At 35.5% G+C, this 20,095-nt stretch overlaps 1 protein-coding gene across 9 annotated transcripts in view; it reads left to right on the forward strand.

Moving 5' to 3' along the window:
- Nucleotides 1-20,095, forward strand: part of LOC135071771 (potassium voltage-gated channel subfamily H member 8-like) — an 89,555-nt gene that overhangs the window by 30,742 nt on the left and 38,718 nt on the right. For all 9 annotated transcript variants that reach the window (XM_063965574.1, XM_063965579.1, XM_063965571.1 and 6 more), the window contains one exon: nt 17,146-17,259. In XM_063965574.1, coding sequence (XP_063821644.1) covers nt 17,184-17,259 — 76 coding nt within the window. In that variant the 5' untranslated portion in view covers nt 17,146-17,183. The remainder of the gene's footprint in view (nt 1-17,145; nt 17,260-20,095) is intronic.

Genomic DNA, 20,095 nt, shown 5'->3' on the forward strand with positions numbered 1-20,095 from the left:
ACAGACAGAGAGATATAGTCATAAAAATTTTCGCATTTAAATAATATTTATGTAGAGTACCTATTAAGAATTATTGCAATTTTACATTTGCACCTAACACAAAAGATCCTGCTCTTTTATGTATTCAACTTACTAACGAAGGCTTGTTTGTGATAAACTGATGCAGCCTTTAGGTTTAAAATAACATATTTGCTTCGAATAACTTCTTGTTTACTGTTTACACTAACATTATAAATTGGATGTGCCGTTTGTCTTGCTCAAACAGTCCAACCCCCTTGTTTCGTTAAATGGATTTTACTTATAATAAATTCCAGTTAGAATAAAACCGACCTCGTTTCATTAATGAATTTACTTAGGTGCTCGCCGTACTACTCGCTGTTAAACGGCAATGTAGGCGTTGTAGAGAACGTTAAATGTTCTGCAAGTTTATTTCTTTTTAGTTAAGTACGATATTAGAATTTACAGCGCTTTAAAGAGAATACAACCGAAACAAGAAATGGAAACAGTCTTCATTTAGCTTTTAACTTGAAATTGAAACGTAGACTTGATGAACCGTATGAACAGTGTCTTTACAATTGAAATAGCTGCTTTCTGGTGCATGGAAACATCTTCCTTAAGTGACATCTCAATGATTTAAGCATTCAATATCGTAACCAAGGTAGAAACAATAATCACCCATGTGTAGTAGGTAGTGGACGAGAACTAGATAAAGGTGTTCGATAAACCACTAAAAAGGAAGGTGATAGAATAGTAGGAAGTGTTTGAATCCGGATTAGTATTTATCTTATGAAAAATCATATTCCTCTATAGTTGCAGATTGTCTCTATCGGTTCACTAAGGCCAGAAAACACGGTGAAACGCAACTGCAACGAAACACAACAGTCTCGTTGCAGTTGCGTTTCACCGTGTGTTCTGGACCTTACATGCTTATCACCTACTTATCTGGCCAATTACGTACGATACGTTTGAAAATTATAAATAACTTGAAAAAATCGAACTGCCTAAGGCGGGAATTGAACCCACGAATTACTTTGAATTATTGTTTAGAATTGAAGTTTGAGATGCGACTCTAAACGCTAAAAATTTAATAAGTACGATACGTTGCAGCCACGCCATGGCTAATTAAAATCAGCCGGTTACACTAAACAGCCATCCGATAGCGCATCCAATGACCTACATAGATGACGTAAACATTTTTATTGCTGATAGACGTCACCAGCTAAAGATAAGCTCAGCAATAAATAGGTGATAAGCATGTAAGGTCCAGAACACACGGTGAAACGCAACTGCAACGAAACACAACAGTCTCGTTGCAGTTGCGTTTCACCGTGTGTTCTGGACCTTACATGCTTATCACCTACTTATCTGGCCAATTACGTACGATACGTTTGAAAATTATAAATAACTTGAAAAAATCGAACTGCCTAAGGCGGGAATTGAACCCACGAATTACTTTGAATTATTGTTTAGAATTGAAGTTTGAGATGCGACTCTAAACGCTAAAAATTTAATAAGTACGATACGTTGCAGCCACGCCATGGCTAATTAAAATCAGCCGGTTACACTAAACAGCCATCCGATAGCGCATCCAATGACCTACATAGATGACGTAAACATTTTTATTGCTGATAGACGTCACCAGCTAAAGATAAGCTCAGCAATAAAACAGAGATTACGTTAAAAGATCAGAAAGCAAGCTGTGATAACTGGAATAGAGTTAAACGGGTTAACTTTTTATCGAATCGCCAAAAAATATGGTCTGTCAGGTTAGGATTGATTGATTTGGTGAAAACAAATCGGCGTTGTTTGCGATAGCAGATAGTATCATATTTGAAATGGATTGCTTTATGACCCCTGTATGCATGGGCGCCACCCATTTGGTGGGTCACTCAAATTTTCAGAATCGTGTTAGCAGTTAGCAACTGTGGGTACCTAACTACCTACTGTTTGTTTTTTCCTTGCTTTCACCTCGCATTGATCTTCGCTATTCCACGAACTTCTTCACCAACTGCTAAAACTTTACGCTTTTTACTTGGGAGCCATAGAATCTTTCCTGATGAACTTATACTAAGTTAATAATATAATAAGTCATTATGTTGATATTAACCACTACTTATGGTTCAAAACTCTTATTACTACTACTTTGATAATACGAGCCTTTGATGCGGCTGAGTATTTCAACGAAACGAGCTTTGAAACTACATTACCACGCCACGAAATCACATGAAGCGGAAAATTTCCACACACTGTTACAGTTGTTTGAACGGAGAGATTGCTTTAAATTCCTTTTGCTTTCCATACTTTTCGTATTTTGATCAGATCGTTTAAAGTATTTCCATTTTATATCGTCGCAGAACTGCTATCACGTGTAGATGTTTCAATATTATATTGAAGTGCAAAGATAAATTTTCCTTACATTGTTTTAACAGTTTCAGGTTCAGTTTTTGATTTTAAAAGTGGTTATTTTGCTGGATTTTGTATATGTATAGGTAAACATCGTTAAGCTCAGATTAAAATACATGTTTTAATCGGCAAGCGTTACGTTGTAAATATTTAAGCGGCTCATATAATGCCCGGGGCAGGACGCGAGATAAATTGCTGTTCCGTTAGGCCCAGCGGACCTCGGTTAAGCGATGATTTGCGGAAAATAGGTTAAGGTAGCATCGCCGCAGCCGTGAATTTACAAAATGAACATAATGTATTCAGTTACGGAATCAAAGTGTATTTTGGGCGATTCATGCGACGCTCCTTTAAAGAGACCTTTTCGGTGCTTGCTTATTGAGATTTCATTGTCGCTTTAGGTTGAGACGCTGCGTGAATTTAAAGTCTTTGATGAGGGATTTGTTATGGTTCAATTTATTTCAATATTCACGCAAAATATTTGTAAAATTACACTGAGTGATTATTCCAACAACCTCCTCACCAAGCTAGCGCATATCTAAGTAAGTAGGTACATAAGTATAATTTGCAGGTAGGATTTGGTAAAGGTTTTAATATGAAATAAAAGAATAAATAAATAATAAATAAACCAATAGTCTACTTACTAAGTGCTGTTTAACAGTTTAATATACTGTGTAAGCTAAAGTTGCAACCGCAATTGCGGCTTGTAACTGAAAACTTTGGTAAGTATAAAATGATATTTTATGGTTTTCTGTAAAATAATTACATCATAATTAGTTAAATATATTAATATTTAGGAAATTATTCCAACTCACGACCCCTTCAAATCAACTGAACTGAAATTATCGCATTTAGGCATTAAGCTCGCAAATGGACCACTGAATTTAGCCGATTTAATTACAGCGGAGCGGTACCTCGTCCTATTGCGGTTTTGATCACTTACGCACGTATTTAGTGGCTGCCAACAGGGGCGATAATTGAACAAATGTACAGCAGTGTTTGATAACAGAGCTGACAGCATAGCTAATAAACTATTTGAGATTTATAAAAATTGACAAAAAATACGTGAAATTTGATTAATAGCATCGTTGGTAAAACACAGAGTTATCTCTTCCCAGCATTCTTAAAAATGCGATTTTAAATGTTCAGTAACGATACATAGTGCAAAATAACAAGGTACCTACGGAACCCAACTAGCTATCGAGTTATCATATGGTTAGCACAATTCGACCCGGAATATATTTGAACAAAATTAACAATTTGAATCTAAATGAATTATGTTATTAAGTTACTGTTAAGCTGATACAAAATCTAAATCTAGACAGGGACCGTTCTTTGAGGTGCGATTATTTATAGGCACGAATTAAAAAAGTAGTGTGGTAATGAATATAATTTATTGTTCTCTCGCAATGGGTCATATGGTCATCATTGTTAGCACCAGCATCCACCCCCAGCGACCGGTTAGCGGCGACTAGTGGTTTCCTTCAACCATAATGAACTTACGTCCCCAATGGTTGTTTCGTCCCTAGTTTTGCAAGCTGGCCGGCTTCGTATGTAAGCGAAACAATCTAAATAGTATGGAAGCACGACATGAATTCTCGCGATTCTCTTAGAAGTAGGTAAGAAGAGATCTACTTCATACGTAGGTTATTACCTACCCTATTGGGTTAAGACCCCTTTTGTTGCCGCGACTGCACCATTTTTAGTCTAAGGTTGATATTGTGGTTGAGTATCAAAAATATTCTAAAATTAAGATGGTTTAAACTGGAGATTAATATAAAGTGTACTAATACTAACACACTTTAAAAACACATAATGTATTAATTTCAAAACGCTTTACTAATTTAACTGGCCAAAATGGCGTAAAGAACAAAGATGGCTAAAACCGGTATTTCTGCCCCAGTAATTTGTTGAAACCAAACCTGATAATGAGAAGTCGTCTACTAACTTCTAACTTGGTAATTGACTTCATTTGAATTTCAATGGTTCCTACTATTTGTTAAACAATGACTCATTCACGAGAATCGAGCCCAACAAACACCTCAAAAATACTTGTGTATTTTGTCTCCAGAATTCTAGACTCGAATGATATAACTTTGAAGCACAATTTAATGAATAACAATAGAGTTAATTATCCGACGATATGTGATTATTCTTATATTGTAACGAAATAAGACTAAAAGTATTAAAACCGAAACGTGTTACGTATTTTTGGATTTCTTTAGTTTTTATCTGTATAATACTATCACAATTTTATTCAAAAACACAATCATTTCTGCGCGTGTAAACCTACGAGAAACGGATAGTAAAATGTAATTATTTTAGAGTAGCTGAAACTTGCTATCTAAGATTTCAAATTATAGCCCGAAGCGACCGCAGACAACATGATATGCTCCGTAAAACTAAATGTGTGTATCATGAATTCGACACAGGATTTCTTGTTTGATAGTAATTTTACTTTAATGATTGGTTAATATTACGAGTGCAAATAGATATATAATACATTATGTATGTAATACATTATTTTTATTTAATGCTATATGGCCTCCATTGCTGGACATACAAAAGGGCGAGCAACGCATGCGGTTTGTCTACAAACTCTAACCGCAACTTTTATCACGTTAACCAAACCAATTGACTCTCAGGAGAGTGTCTTCTATGTCTTATCTATCGATTAAAAAGGAAGGAGAGGATATTTAAAGCAGTAGAATTTGGATTAGTATCACATATTGGCATAGTAGGTAATATGGATAATGGGAATCGTATATGCGAATTAGTGCTTATTTTAGAAACGTTTTCCTGAATATAGGCACTTATCTCGATATTATAATTTGATCACGTACGCCTTCTTAGCCTAGTCAAAGAGTACGTATAATATTGATCGACAAAGTACAGAAACATTTTCAGCGTTGTAGGTGTAAAAATATAGGCGAATAATTCTTGTGCTGAATTGCGAAACTAATGGGATGTTGGCGTAGGCGGCGTGAATCCACCTTCGCGCCAATTTGTGAGCTTAATGAACTGGCAATAATGCATTTTCGTTGTATCACCTTTTTATCAATTCTATTATACTTATTCGCCATTAGACGGAAAATTTTATGCTTTTTTATAAGGTCAGTGAACCGTGAAACAAATATTAGAGACTTATGTTGAAGATGAAAATATGAATTAGAACTTTTGTTATTAACTCAGAATCAACAATCATCGTAAAATCAGTTGCAAAATGTTTGATATCTTTCACATGTTCGTAGCTACGAGACTACGAGCCGTAGCAAGGGTCTACATAGCCGTAGCAGCGATGACAGTTGACACGCCGAGCTACGCTTCGTAGCAAAGTGTAGCGCTTCGTAGCGTCCGTCATACCTTGCAAAATGAGTTTCATGTAACCCTGTTATATTATTTTTAGAGGCGGTTTTTCCAAACAAAACCTTTGATAAGTAATCTTTTCGTGTTTGAGTCGTAATCGTGAGCTTTAATTAGCAAAGTGCAGCCGAAAATGAGTCTCGCTTTCATTGAAACGTTACCTACTTAGGTTTATTTCTTTCCAGTTCTTGACACAGTTTTGCGCTCGTAACTGACTTCGCAAAAAATATAGTCATAATCATAAACTGTACACAATATAAAATCACACTATTCCAGTATCTTGTGTCAACAAAATATCTACAAAGCTTTCAAAATTATCCGGTAAAATATGTATAAAGTGTGTGTAAACCGTTATGTAAATAGCTCGTAGTCGTGGTGCCGGTCGTAGGTTGCTACGCCGTAGCCGTAGTACCTCCGTAGTAGATACCTTATACGCGTCGTAGTAGGGCTTTAATCAACAAAGTAAACTTGAAAGGACCTACAGGGTTATTAATGTCCCAAACGTTTAAAATGTGAATTTAAAAAAATATTATAACTATTGTGATTTCAGAAACTATTCTGACTGGACCTTGATTATGTAAATTCTTACGATTCAAAGAAATGATTTCACTTTATTGTAACAAAACCAATTTGCTAGATATGACATAACGAAGCTCAAGTTCGATTCATTTTGAAGCTTAGATTGAGGCTTTGATTAGTTGTAGGTATTTCAATCCAATCAAGAACTGGAACTATGACAGTGATTGATTCCAGTTTCGAGCGTTGTTTTGTAATACGGAGTGTTCCCAATCGTGTTCGTCAGAGGATTTAGTGAAAATATTAATTTAATATTAAACACACCGAACCACAGACTAATACAAAACACGTGTAAGTAATCAATGCGTGCTAGAAATGATGTCTACTCGTATGATAAAACTACACTCAATATCAAATAAATCGCACCTTCCGCGACGCGAACTTTAAAGATTTTCTTCGGACACAATCATGGTGCCCCAACAATATTGGTGTTATTTGAAAGCCCAATAAATATCCTTAAAGAAAAACACATTTAATTTCTTAATAAATGATTAACATATACCATAAATGTGACTTAAAAAAAGACCTTACTTTGGGCTCACCTCTGGGATCAATTAGACCAATTTTTATGGTTATAAAACCAAATAATGATCTCACGTGTCCTCTTTAACAGATGGATAGCGATTAATCCCAACTTAACAGTTTTATAGCCATAAAACCTATTTTTTTAAGAAGTGACTCTGGATCCTTCTAAAGACACATTTTTGGAGTAAAAACCTTTCCATTAATAAAATGAAGTTTAGAACTAGGCTTTTAAATGGTGCCAATATTGGTGGGAAGTGGGGATGCATACGTTTGAAAGTGCTTGTCGCGGGAGGTGCGATTTATTTGATGTCGAGTGTATAAGTACGAGTAGGTAGGTACTTACGTACATAAATATTGCATCGGAATCACAACACGTTGAGAGGCGGCTAATTGATTGTTTATAGAACAAGCTCCATCCAATACCCTATCTAAACTTGAATTTAACATATTACCTAGTGGCATAGCATTAGATGACGATTATGATAATGAACTTGTGGCCTCGCGTCTTGTCGTGCTACTATTTGTTGTTGTGAGTCTTTATTTGCATTATCAATAAGATTTGTCTATATTATGTGAAACTTTTGATATTTTTCTTTGCTCCCAAATGTGATGTTTTTAAACTTTCGGATTGCCTGCCTTCCTCTCTAGTAATACACAACTAGGTATATTACGTTGTAATCATAAATACCAATGTATATTGAGTTAAACTTCTGTCACCATCCGATAATATCTGTTAACCTTCCTATCTCGGCTAAGCGCAGTGCGTGCACTAGACATGTGTTAACAGTGCCTATGTACTTCACTAATTACTTGCAGGTTCCTAAATTAATTTACCCCGGTAATATTTAATGATAATAGTCCACACACCCGGGGTAGCGCCGCGCCGTGCCGCGAGTCGCAGTCGGAGGCTCTAATCAACTAAGTACACATCAGAGGGACTGCAGTTAGGGTTGCCAGGTCATGTTTGGCTTTTTAAGGACTTGTCCAGCCTGTGCGGCCTTTATTAGGCTTTTTATGTGGCTGCTGCGCCAGTCGAAAGTCGAGCCACAGAATAATATTGAGCACACATGGGCATGGGATGTTGCATGGCTACCTCGATTCTATCGCACCCCCTCCCCCCTCCAGTGACATGCTTAAAAGAGGTATGTCCAGCTTTGTTTTTGGACCTGGCAACCCTAACTGCAGCGTCATTTGTGTTGCCGAGCTCTACTTGGCTATCTATAGAGATTTAAAATAGTGCACACTGTTTATTACTTTTCATTGGTAGGATTCCGGTTGAAGCTCGCTTCCCCGTTTGTGCAATCATCACTTTTCATCAGCAGGTCGAGAGCTTCCCTTTGTGACTGAAAAAAATTGAATGCAAAGAGAATTTTTTATTTGGAATAGTTCAGATCGTGATTAAAGTCCCATCCGAGTGTAAATGCGATTTATAACGAAGCGTAGGTACCTACTCGTACTACTTACGCAGAAGTTGCTATTCAACAATACCATAAAGGAAAACTTAATTTAACCTCTTTACAATAATGCTTGCGAGTGAACACAATACTACCTACTTAAGGGACAGACGGACAGTGCACAATGGTAGCTAAAGTACACTGTACTTAATAACAAATAGACTAAAGCTGAGTTGCACCATCTTACTTTAACTTTGACAAACGTCAAAAATCTGTCAAACTCTATACAAAAAGCACCAGTTATCGTTATAGTTAGGGTTAAAGTTAGGTGGTACAACTCAGCCTAAGTATAATCATTGAAATAATTGTTCAAATTGAAAACAAAAATCCGGCGTAACAGTTCTAATCGCTCCTAATTAGAACTTTTAAAACTCCACACAAAAGATACATTAGTCATGGTTGTTTAATCGTCTGAACTGTAATGTTTTATCATTTATTCCCCAACTGTAAATTAGAAAAAAATATTGGGTATTTGAATATCCACTGGAATAGGTATTTCTGCTACTTCATTTAAGTATTTTTTAACATTTATCTATTTTAATCATTCGCTACAATGAAAACAAATCTTGAAAATCGATTTTTTTCATGTCTCCATTTCAATTTTACCTGTGTATAACAGGAGTTAATAGCTACCTAAAGTGTTATTAGTAATATGTAGCGCTATATCTTTAATACATAGAACGTATCGTGGAGTACAATAACGCCTTAATAATCGTTCCCTTAGTAGCTCGCGGTCGGATTGAAGCCTAAGATCAAAGCGGTTCTCGGATCTCGGCGAAACGGGCTCAGAAACCTTGATTGCTCCTAGTATTATTAACTTCCTGAACTGGCCTTCTAGGCACATTCTTGTAATTAATTTGCAACCCAGTTCCACCAATAGGTTATCAGAGAGAACATAAAAGTACATTTTACGCATTAATTATATGATCAGGACATCTAATAGTTATTTAAGTGAAGTTCCAGCAGCTTCATAGAAGCCACTAGGATCAAAGTAGTAGTTAATATATCGGAGGCGTCACAATGCGCGTGGAAATCATGTGCATATGTATCACATTTTCACATCTAGCACCCGGCTTCACTACGACAAATCGTACTTATAAGTTATAACCCACAGTATATCGCCTACGTTTAATTAACTGAAACATTAAGACTGGGTTGCACCATATTAATTTACTGTAACAAACGTCATAAATCTGTCAAACTCCATACAAAAAGCACCGGTTATCGTTATAGGTAGTTACTGTTAAAGTTACATGGTGCTACTCAGCTTAAGTTATGGGTTGGTTTCAGTCGGTAAACATTTCGATAACTCTAATTAACAGGTAGCTCAGAAAAACAATTGATAGTAAAATAATTTATGTGTTACTAACTTCTGCCTTGCTGCTGCGCCCGCATTTATTTCCGTCTGCTACTAAAAAAGTAAAGCGTGCATAGTGATAAAACACATTATTTCTTGCCAAAAGCATAAATAAATACATCCTCTCCTAATGATGGGTTTATTCATGCAATACCTATCGCTATTCCAGTGCTGTCTATATCAAAACATAGATCAAACATGCTTTAGAGAGGTTTAGGCGTGAAGAAAACTTATCAGACATGATAACATGTGTGTAAAACATAAATATCCCAAGAGATGCGTGAATGAGTTGCGGGTGCCACAAATACAACCTAATACACATTACTGTCTGCGCGTACACCACCTAACCGTAAAACAATGTGGAAGCCATTTACGACCGCTAAAATTACGACTGGCGTCTACGTAACCACTTTGTATTGCCAAATTGAATTTTATGAAAGTAATGTGACAGTGTTTGTTTACCTAAATCGCCTATTTATTTTTTTAGATTTTTTACGTGAAGTTATTTGTTTTAAGAACTTCTAAAATAAGTGAAGAGATACCAACTTTAGAAACAATAAGTACCTCAGTTTGTTGAGTAATGGGTGCTTTGGGAATACATAACTTTCTTCGAAAATTATCTGTCTGGTTTATTGATACCAAAGAACTATAAATAATATATTATCTGTAAATATTAACTAAACTAAACAAGAAATAGTAAAGTAAGTAATAACACTTGTTTCTCTATTATATTTTTACACCTAAACTGGAAAATATTTAATGGATAGAGAAGGACTTATCGCAAAATATTTTGGAGGCGGTTGAAAAAATATATCAGAATCAAATTATTTCTCCAGATACTTAGAAAAATACATTTCGAAGCTAAGATGAAATAGTAACAGAATTTCAATTTAAAATTAGAGTTCAAAATCAGAGATAAAGTTAATAAATAAATATAAAGATTTTTTGATCCGTGATTTTTCAAGTTTTCACACTTGACTTCTTAATCGTTTTGTTCAAGAAGAAAGTATATTTTGCTTAGAAAGACAGTGCCAATTTTACCTGAAAATATTATTTTGTCATAGAGCTTGGCTAAGAGAATCTTCGCAAACTGATTCAGCCGTCGTGTTAGCTCAACCTCGACAGCTGGCCCATTTTCAGTGAAAGCCCAGGGTTCAACTATTCAGTGAGACAAAGCTGGCCGCAGTTTAGATATCGTGCTACTGGAGTGAAATTTCCGAACTGTGTGATTCAGAGTGAGTATAACTCCAGTCAAAATTAGTATGACGTAATCTATATTACGGTTCATTCCATTACTGTCTTGTCATGTGAAATTAGTGTTTCACAAACTAATGCCACAAATCCCGTTCCCGGTACTTATATGTGAAATTCTGAGAAACGTCACTCGATACGTGATCGCATCACCTCCACGATATTGACAATAAAATGCGAAGATCGTCACGTCGTCGTCTCAACTGGTCCAATAACACGCTCCAATCAACCAAGAGCCATGGGTATGAATAACTCCGGCTGCGAAGTGAACGCACACACATAAACGGGTTTAGTTGAATCAGTGCTTTTCGGGAAATAAGAGGATTTATACGGTTTCGCAGTTCTACAGAGCTTGGCCTAGATTTTGTACGCGCGAAATTCTCGCTCAGACACATTTCAAAGGGAACTCGAACAAAAACAATTGTTGTAAACTTCAGCCGTAGTTTTTTCATTAGTGATATCGATGAAATTAAAACTCCTATGTTTGGATGGGTTCATGTTGAAACTTCTGGGTAATTTTGGGTATGGACGAACTTTCTCTGTGTACCTGCTTTTTTCGACATGTCTGTTTTGATAAAACATTTTTAGGTAACATTTTACGGATTATCATATAGAACGGGATTAGCGCGATCTGATATACTAACCATAGTTACTGTAAAGTCTGAATATTGTGATTATGCAATGGGAAAGTTCAATAATAATATTTATAAGATTCCTATCCATATACAATGTTAGTTCTTCGTCATAAACTACACTACTGTACTATTGTGTAAAGTCTATTTGCAAATAATTTATTAAAGGTCCCTTGACACTTCAAATGCACTCCCTCATTTTCATTTAAGAGAAAACAAACTCTCCGAGCTTGAATTTTGTCACAGATTTAATAACAACATCGTTAACAGGACTCATAGGAATTTGATCGTTAAGTCAAACTGAAATTCACAAAGCAAAGTTGATAATGCCTTTAGTAGCGGAGTTGGTTTAAGCCATCTCTAAATGTCAACATGAGGTGTTTGCGTTCAATTAACGAATTTGGTGATCAGTGAGCGTAACAAATGATGAAGTTAACGTACCTATAATTAAGTTATATTGAAACTTAGAATTTTATACGCTGGCGACTATACATTGTATACATAATTATAAAATCAATTTTCTTTTTGCTGTCTAAATAAGTGATAATTAACTATCTTTTAAGGATTTAATTTAACTACTTAGAGCTAGAAGTGCTATCGTGTTTTCTCCTCCGCGTTTCAGACAAATTAGTTGCTGCAATAATCGTGGGTGATTAAAAACGTGGATGAGTTACTTAGTTACCAAAGGAACATGGATGAGTCTGACCCTAGTCTAGCCCAGGTCGATGACGCTTGAAGAATGCTTTGTCCGGAAAGCTCTCTATCATCCCTTTATGAAACTGGAGACCTCTTTGTAGTCTGCTCCTCAGCGGCCAATTTATCTTGGCAACTGTACTGTACGTCTTACTGGAACTTGTAGAATACTTTGTTACTTTTAGGTATACCTACTTGCACTTTATAAACTGTTATCGCTTTGAAACTTTGACAACCTTTTATTTATTTTAGACTAGGTTCCTATTTATTTAACTAGAAGAAAAACCTTTTCCACAAAAAAAGAATGACTGAAAATGTCTCTACATTTTTGCCACATGAAGTATTTATTTATTGTAAAAAGCCTTCGTAGGGATCTTCCACAACCCAGATTATTACCCAAACGGACCCGCATCACTACCCTTGTAGTGACTAATTCGCAAGTTTGCAGACTGGCAGAAAAATAAAACAATACTGTATTTCTTTTTTTCTCAAGCTACCTACATGAATACATTTTGAAGACCAGTAAATAATGTATTTTGTAGAGTAGCCCCTGTTTAAAATGTTTACAAAACAACATAATATTTCGAATCGAACATTGAACTTTAGTCATAATGTTGGTTGTCTATCCATCACACAAACATTATTAACAAGATATTTTTTGTAGAAATATAAGTACCTACTAAGTATTTTTCACTTAATTCCCACAACGTTGTAAAGGTTTAATGTATTCGTGGAGTGCGATGATCCTTTGTATAACGCCTCAACCTCCTCGTAAATAAGAGAGCAACCAACAACAATACGCAAGCCCATGCTGTAAATAAATTAGGTACTTATTTTAAATTAACTTCAACATTGCCAGTGCAGAACGTGTCCCTAATTACTATTCCGTCTGTTCTCAAGTACCTAAGATATTGAAAGGTTTTCACTGTTTAAGAACTTGACACAAAAGCTAAGTGAAAGTGGAATAAATAAATTTCCATTAAATTATCTCCGTAAGCTTATAGATGCTTTTTATTATGTAGATAGTTGTCTTTGGAACAAACACTGTTACCTGAAATACAACGGAAAATTATTTGACTTTTACACTGAGTTCTATTCATGCCGGAGAGAGGGCCCTTGTGAAATTCACACTAAACAGACAGTAGACAGCTACTTTCATTTTATTTACGTTTCTCTCGGGTTCACTGTCCAAGGATAGAAAGGCCTGGCTTTATTGTGGGTAGGACGCTATCAAATTCTGTGTTATTGTTGAGCTTGTGACTTTAAATTCACGGTGTCATTAACTCTGCATTAGGATTAGGGTGAATTGTTTCACATTAACTCCTGCCTTTTGTTTTATGTTTTAGTCTTTCCTGTTTTTCTGCTCTCTACAGAAAAAAACTCTCTATGTACGATGGAATTATTATCTTGTTATAAACATTATAAACAACTAGCTTTTGCCCGCGGCTTCACCCGCGTGAAATTTAGTGTCACAGATTGGCATTTTTAGCCTATATGTTAATCTGGGTTACAAACAATAATACTGTAAAGTTTCAACAAAATCCGTTCAGTAGTTTTTGCGTGAAAGAGTAACAAGCATCCAGACATCCAAACTTTCGCATTTATAATATTAGTAGGATAGTAGGATATTGATTTTATCCAACGTAATAAACCAAATAGTTACAGCAAAGGTTACAGCCAACAAAAACGTAACATAAACCGCGATATTAATTTACCATAGGACATGGTCTTATCTGTGCTAAAAGTTAAATGCTGCCGTTAATGACGGGAACCATAACAGTGCGTTTATGTGTGGAATTATGGCTTCGGCCAACCTGCAAGATTAACAACGCGTTTATGTCAAACAAAAAGAATATGGATAGCGAAAGGGCGTAACCTCGGAAACCCATTAATTCATATTTACTACCATCATATTTATGAAACATAAAAACTTTATGAGAAATACTGGTATATTCTACGCTCAGTTTATAGGTTGCTTCAAATAGAGCTTAAATAATTACACATTGAATAAAAAAAAACGCGGGATATCTTTTGGCTATTTGATTAACTTTGATTAAGTAGATGGAAATGAAATTTTGTCAAAATTATCATGCAAAGATGTGATAAAAATTTGGTACTATAGCGCAAAAGTTTCAGGAACTTGATAATGCCCTTCTTCAAAAACGGTAGACTATATGTCGTGTCGTTTACAGTTTCAACTTACACATTTTCGTGTTGTCCTAAATTTTCAGAATTATAGCTCCCGTTTTGCATGCGCTTGGGAAGCACAATAATAACAATTTTCCTTTCAAGTTGGCATGATTTGTGGACGTTCTTTTTATCTCTACTATTTGCCGCTACTCGAATCTAACGTTTGGACAGCTTTTCAGTAATTGAGCTGCTGACGCGGCCGTCTTGCCGAACAAGTCACGTTTTTATAAATGAGACCCTTGTTGTTAGTCAGCGGTTTCAGTTTCAGAATCAATATCGTTCTATTTGGAAATCAATTTTTATTTATGTAAGTGTCTGATTTATTTACCTAAAAACTAAGAGCAACAGTTGACGAAGGTATTAAATATTACACGTAGGTACTTCTTTTGTCACACACTAAAAAATAATTGTGTATTGTGGAACATTTGCTACACAATTTGTTTATACAAGACTAACTGAAAAAGGATTTAACTATTAGTATTGATTATCACCAATTTTAGAAGTTCGCCCTTATAAACGCTCTTTTCTTTTTTATCACTTTCTATTTAAACATTGATCAATTATTACTAAAAACATTCAATTCAGCCGATGTTTACCTTCAAAACATCAATTTGAAAGCATTTTACCAAAGTGATATTTACCCAAGCTCAAACTAAATAAGAGTGGAAACTGGCAATGGTATAAAATGCAAATTCTCCAATAAACTGTTTGCTTCGAAAAGTCCAAACTAATCAGTCGCAGTTCAATGGCGAAAGTATCCGAACACAAATATTGGGTGGAATCAAACTGCGTAATCTCTGAAGATGAGGAATGTTTGCTTCGGCAAAATTGCGGCAAACAAAGGATGTTCGCAACAGACGCGAGTGTTTTCGGATCACAAGTAAACCTTCCGTCTCAAATTCTCAATATACTTAGGCGATTTTACTAAAACATAAACGAAAAAAGTGACCAAGTGCGATACGGATTCACATGTTTCCGTAACATCGTACAAGACCTCATTTACTTTTAAATAAAAATAAATAAATGAATAAAAAGATATAGACCGCCAACAGTCATACTGACAGCAAGTTCGGTAGCATAAATTAATGCACTTGGCTTATAAGCTACGGAACCCTAAAAAAGCCCAAGTTTGATAAAGGAAGTGCGAAACAATTTTAATCTAAATGATCCAAAATTATATGGAGGCGAAAGAAAGTTAAGTTCTTTGCTACTGAATATGTAACTTTGGATGTTTTCAGAACTTTCGGCTGTTATGAAAATTATTTTCAAAATCAAATATTTAAATGTAACGTTTAAGACTCATCTGTGAAAGTTTTCACAGACATACAAGGTTTACAAGTTGAGTCCTAATAGAATTTGATTGGGCCTTGTTGAAAACTTGTCTTTTATTGCAGTTTAACAAATACGTTTGTGTACTTGAATCTCCAATCTAAAAAAAGGAGAAAGTAAATAGTTTTTTTTTTCATTCATTTATCTGAAACCCCCATACATTTTCAATATTATTTTCTGGTGATTTATTTTGTTACATGGATTTCTACAGGGTGGCCCAGAAAGAAATTCATTTTTGAAAATTCAAGGAACAGACTGACTTGTCTGTGTAATTTTGTAGAACTTTATTCATTACAATTCAAAGAAAATTAAATGAAATTTATTTTGAAATTTACCTTTATTTAATTACATCGTCCAGGAGATTTCCTTGACGCTTACAACATTCGATCAACTTACATCAAAATCTTGAAATGCGTTCGTTAGAATTACCTCGAAACCTATTTTCCATTTTTTGCCGAATGTTGAGCTTCAGTTGTTGCATGGTTGTTGGATTATAAAAGTATACTCTATTCTTAATGTAACACCACAAAAAGGAGTTTTCTGGAGTGAGATCAGGGCTTCCTGGTGGCCAGGAGATGTCAGCCCTGCCTGAAATTATTTTTTTGTGGGAATATGTCTTTTACCATCTAAATGCTCTCATTTGAAGTGTGACACGTACCCCCATCTTAATGAAACCAAGTGCTCCTGTCATAGCCTTGCGAATCTTGCCACTTTGAAATCAAAAAGCTTTTCAGCATGCCAGTATAGCGCTCTGAAAAATTAATCATGCTTTCGATGCAACAAACCAATTAAGCAGGGGTGAAATCTCATTGCCACCAAGAAGCCCTTATCTTATTCCAGCAGACTTCTTTTTGTGGGTTACGTTATGAGCAGAGTATACTCTAATAATAATCCAAAAACTCTGCAGCATTCATCCATCCTGAATCCATTTCGAGGTAACTCTAACGAAAGTTTTCCAAAATTTTTGTGCATGTTGACCGAATGTTGTAAACGTCAAGGGAATCACATGTACGATCAAATTTAAAAAAGAAAGTAAATTTAAAAATAAATTGCATGAAATTTCCTTTAAATTGCAATAGCTAAAGTTCTACAATTTATAGTTTTCGTTTCCTTACATTTTCAAAAGTGAATTTTCTTCTGGGCCACCCTGTATATCAACACAATAAAAGAATAATGCTGTAAGACCATAAATGTTGTCATATAGTTGACAGACAGACAGACAGAGTTACTTTCGCATTTATAATATTAGTATAGTTTGCGCTGGATGTCCAGATTATATTTCACACCGAGTGTTTTTATTGTTCCTTTCCTGCATACCTACATATTGTTTTTTTTAAGTATGTTTTTCGGATATTTATTGATATATTGTTTCCAGGTTAAAGGTGGAGAGCGCAGGGGGCGCGGCGCGAGGGGATGCCCGTGCGCAAGGGGCTACTCGCGCCCCAGAACACATTCCTCGATACCATCGCCACACGCTTCGATGGCACACGTGAGTTTAGGAACATAAATAATTTTCATTTTTATTTATAACTAGCTTATGCCCGCGGCTTCACCCGCGTGAAATTTAGTTTGTCACAGATCGTCATAAATTATAGCCAATATGTTATTCTGGGTTATAAACAATAATACTGACAAGTTTCATCAAAATCCGTTCGGTAGTTTTTGAGTGAAAGAGTAACAAACATCCAGACATCCAGACATCATGACATCCAGACATCCAAACTTTCGCATTTATAATATTAATAGCAGGACTAGTAGGAAGTAGGACTAGCTTATGCCCGATGCTTCACCCGCGTAAAATTTAGTTTGTCACAGATCGTCATAAATTATAGCCTATATGTTATTCTGGGTTATAAACAATAATACTGAAAAGTTTAATCAAAATCCGTTAGGTAGTTTTTGCGTGAAAGAGTAACAAACATCCAGACATCCAAACTTTCACATTTATAATATTAGTAGGAAGTGATTTAGGGACGTTAGTCGTGAGTTTGCTAGACCGCACACTACTGTTGTTAATTGACATTTATATTCCGACGCAGTTGTCATACAATTTTCCGTGTTCGGTCTTGCAAACGTCTACTAACGCTGGTTCAAAACGTCTTAGGTATTTGAAAAGAGCCTTTACTTACCTAAGTGTATGTGTTTGGTAGAGAAGGAGCTGTGATAAAAACTGCTTTCTTTACCTGAATACACCTTGGTTTTAAAATGGAATTTGATAAGAGTTTTTTACTTAAAAAAAATAGGTTACTTACAAATCTTGCAATAACATTGCTAGAACGTGCTCATTTATTTATTTATTTATTTATTTATTTATTTATTTTATTGGTCTGCCAACAATTGTACAATAATACTTGTATTATATTACTAAATTCTAACTTATTTCTAATTGTACAATATATGATGGGCAAACACAGCATGCATAATGAAAGTAATAGTAGGTATGTTACTGTAGACATTGATCTACTTATCTAATAAGTGTGCTTGACGCCTAAATTTATTAATCGACATGCCAAATAAGTCTAGTTCAGTGCTGTACTCATTATACAATTTACAGAGTCTAGATATTGGGGAGTAGGATCCAGATACCGTTTTTCTGAAGGGCGGACACAGGATTTTGATTGGATATCTAGGATATTTGTAGGGAACTTTAAGATTGAGTTTAGATAGAAGATGTGGACAGTCAACAATTCCATTTATTAATTTAAATAAAAATATAAGATCGAGTGCAGTTCTACGGTTTTCTAAAGGTTTCATTTTAAACTGATCTAGTCGTTTTGAGTAGCTCGGAATTTTTTTAGCTTTACCTGTAGAATAGGCTAAGTGATTAAGAAACCGTTTTTGGACGCGTTCCAGTCTAAGTGTATGAGTTGCGTAGTGTGGACGCCAAACAACCCCACCATACTCCAAAGTGCTACGAACAAGGCTATTAAAAAGAAAGATTTTGGTAGCTGACTTTCGAAATGATTTTGTGTTCCTCATGATAAAGCCAAGTGTTTTAAAAGTTTTTTTAATAATGTAATCGATATGAGGAACAAATGTTAGTTTTTTATCCAGTAGTATGCCAAGATCCCTTATTATGTCAACTTTATTTAGATGCAAACCGTGCATAGTGTAGTTATGCATGATTGGGTTCAATTTACGAGTGAAGGTGATTTGAGAACATTTCTTAACATTGAGCTGCATGTTATTATTAGTGCACCAATGTTCAAGCCTATCGACATCACTCTGAAGCAGCAGCGCATCCCTATGAGAACACACCACACGGGCAATTTTCAGGTCATCGGCAAACATGTATGGCGAAGAGTGGACAAAGCAGTCTGGTAAATCATTTATGAAGATATTGAAAAGAATGGGCCCCATATGTGAACCTTGAGGTACGCCGGAAGAGATGTTAAATATGTTAGATTTATACCCGCTAACAACCACATAAAAAGATCGATCAGCTAAATAGGATTTTATCCAATTGAGCAGGGAGCCGGAAAACCCGTAAGCTGAGAGTTTCTGAACTAGCACGCTGTGTGAGACCGAATCAAAGGCTTTGCTAAAGTCAGTGTAGACTGCATCTATTTGTTTATTAGAATCAATAGACTCTATAGCATTTTCAACAAAACTTAACAAATTACTACTCGTCGAACGAGCAGGGGTAAATCCATGTTGGTGAGTTGATAAATATTTTTTAAAGTAATTTTGAACCTTAGGACAGATCAGTGCCTCAAATACTTTCGCCATAGTTGGTAAGATTGAAATTGGTCTGTAGTTTCCAACAGAATCAGCGGCTTCGCCTTTATGGACAGGGACCACCTTAGCAAGCTTCCATTGTTTTGGGAAAATACCAGAAGTAAGAGATTTATTGAAAATGATAGATAGCGGGATTGCCAGCTCATCAGCACAATTCACGATGAAGAATGCGGGTATATTATCGGAACCAGGCCCCTTTGTGACGTCCAAAGTTTTAAGATGTTCCACAATAGTTTCAGTATCGATCTCTAATTTAGAAAAACAGTCCGAGTTTGATTTTAGGTTAATTAAATAAGAAGAGGACTCAATAGCATTGAAAACGCCAATAACCGACGAATAAACGGATGCAAAATATGTACCGAACATATTGCAAATTTCAACACCATCATTCACTACCTTACTTCCGTCGGATAAGGAAGACGGGTAATTACTAATATCCCTGCGTTTGTTCTTAATATACGACCAAAAGTATTTAGAATTTTTGGAGATTTTTTGTTCGATAATATCTAGATAAGAGTTAAAACATTTTCTCGATTGTTTTTCGCATCGTTTACTAAGAAGCCTAAAAGAAATCTTGTCTAAAGGAT

Source organism: Ostrinia nubilalis, chromosome 5 (assembly GCF_963855985.1).
Source record: "Ostrinia nubilalis chromosome 5, ilOstNubi1.1, whole genome shotgun sequence".
Lineage (NCBI taxonomy): Eukaryota > Metazoa > Arthropoda > Insecta > Lepidoptera > Crambidae > Ostrinia > Ostrinia nubilalis.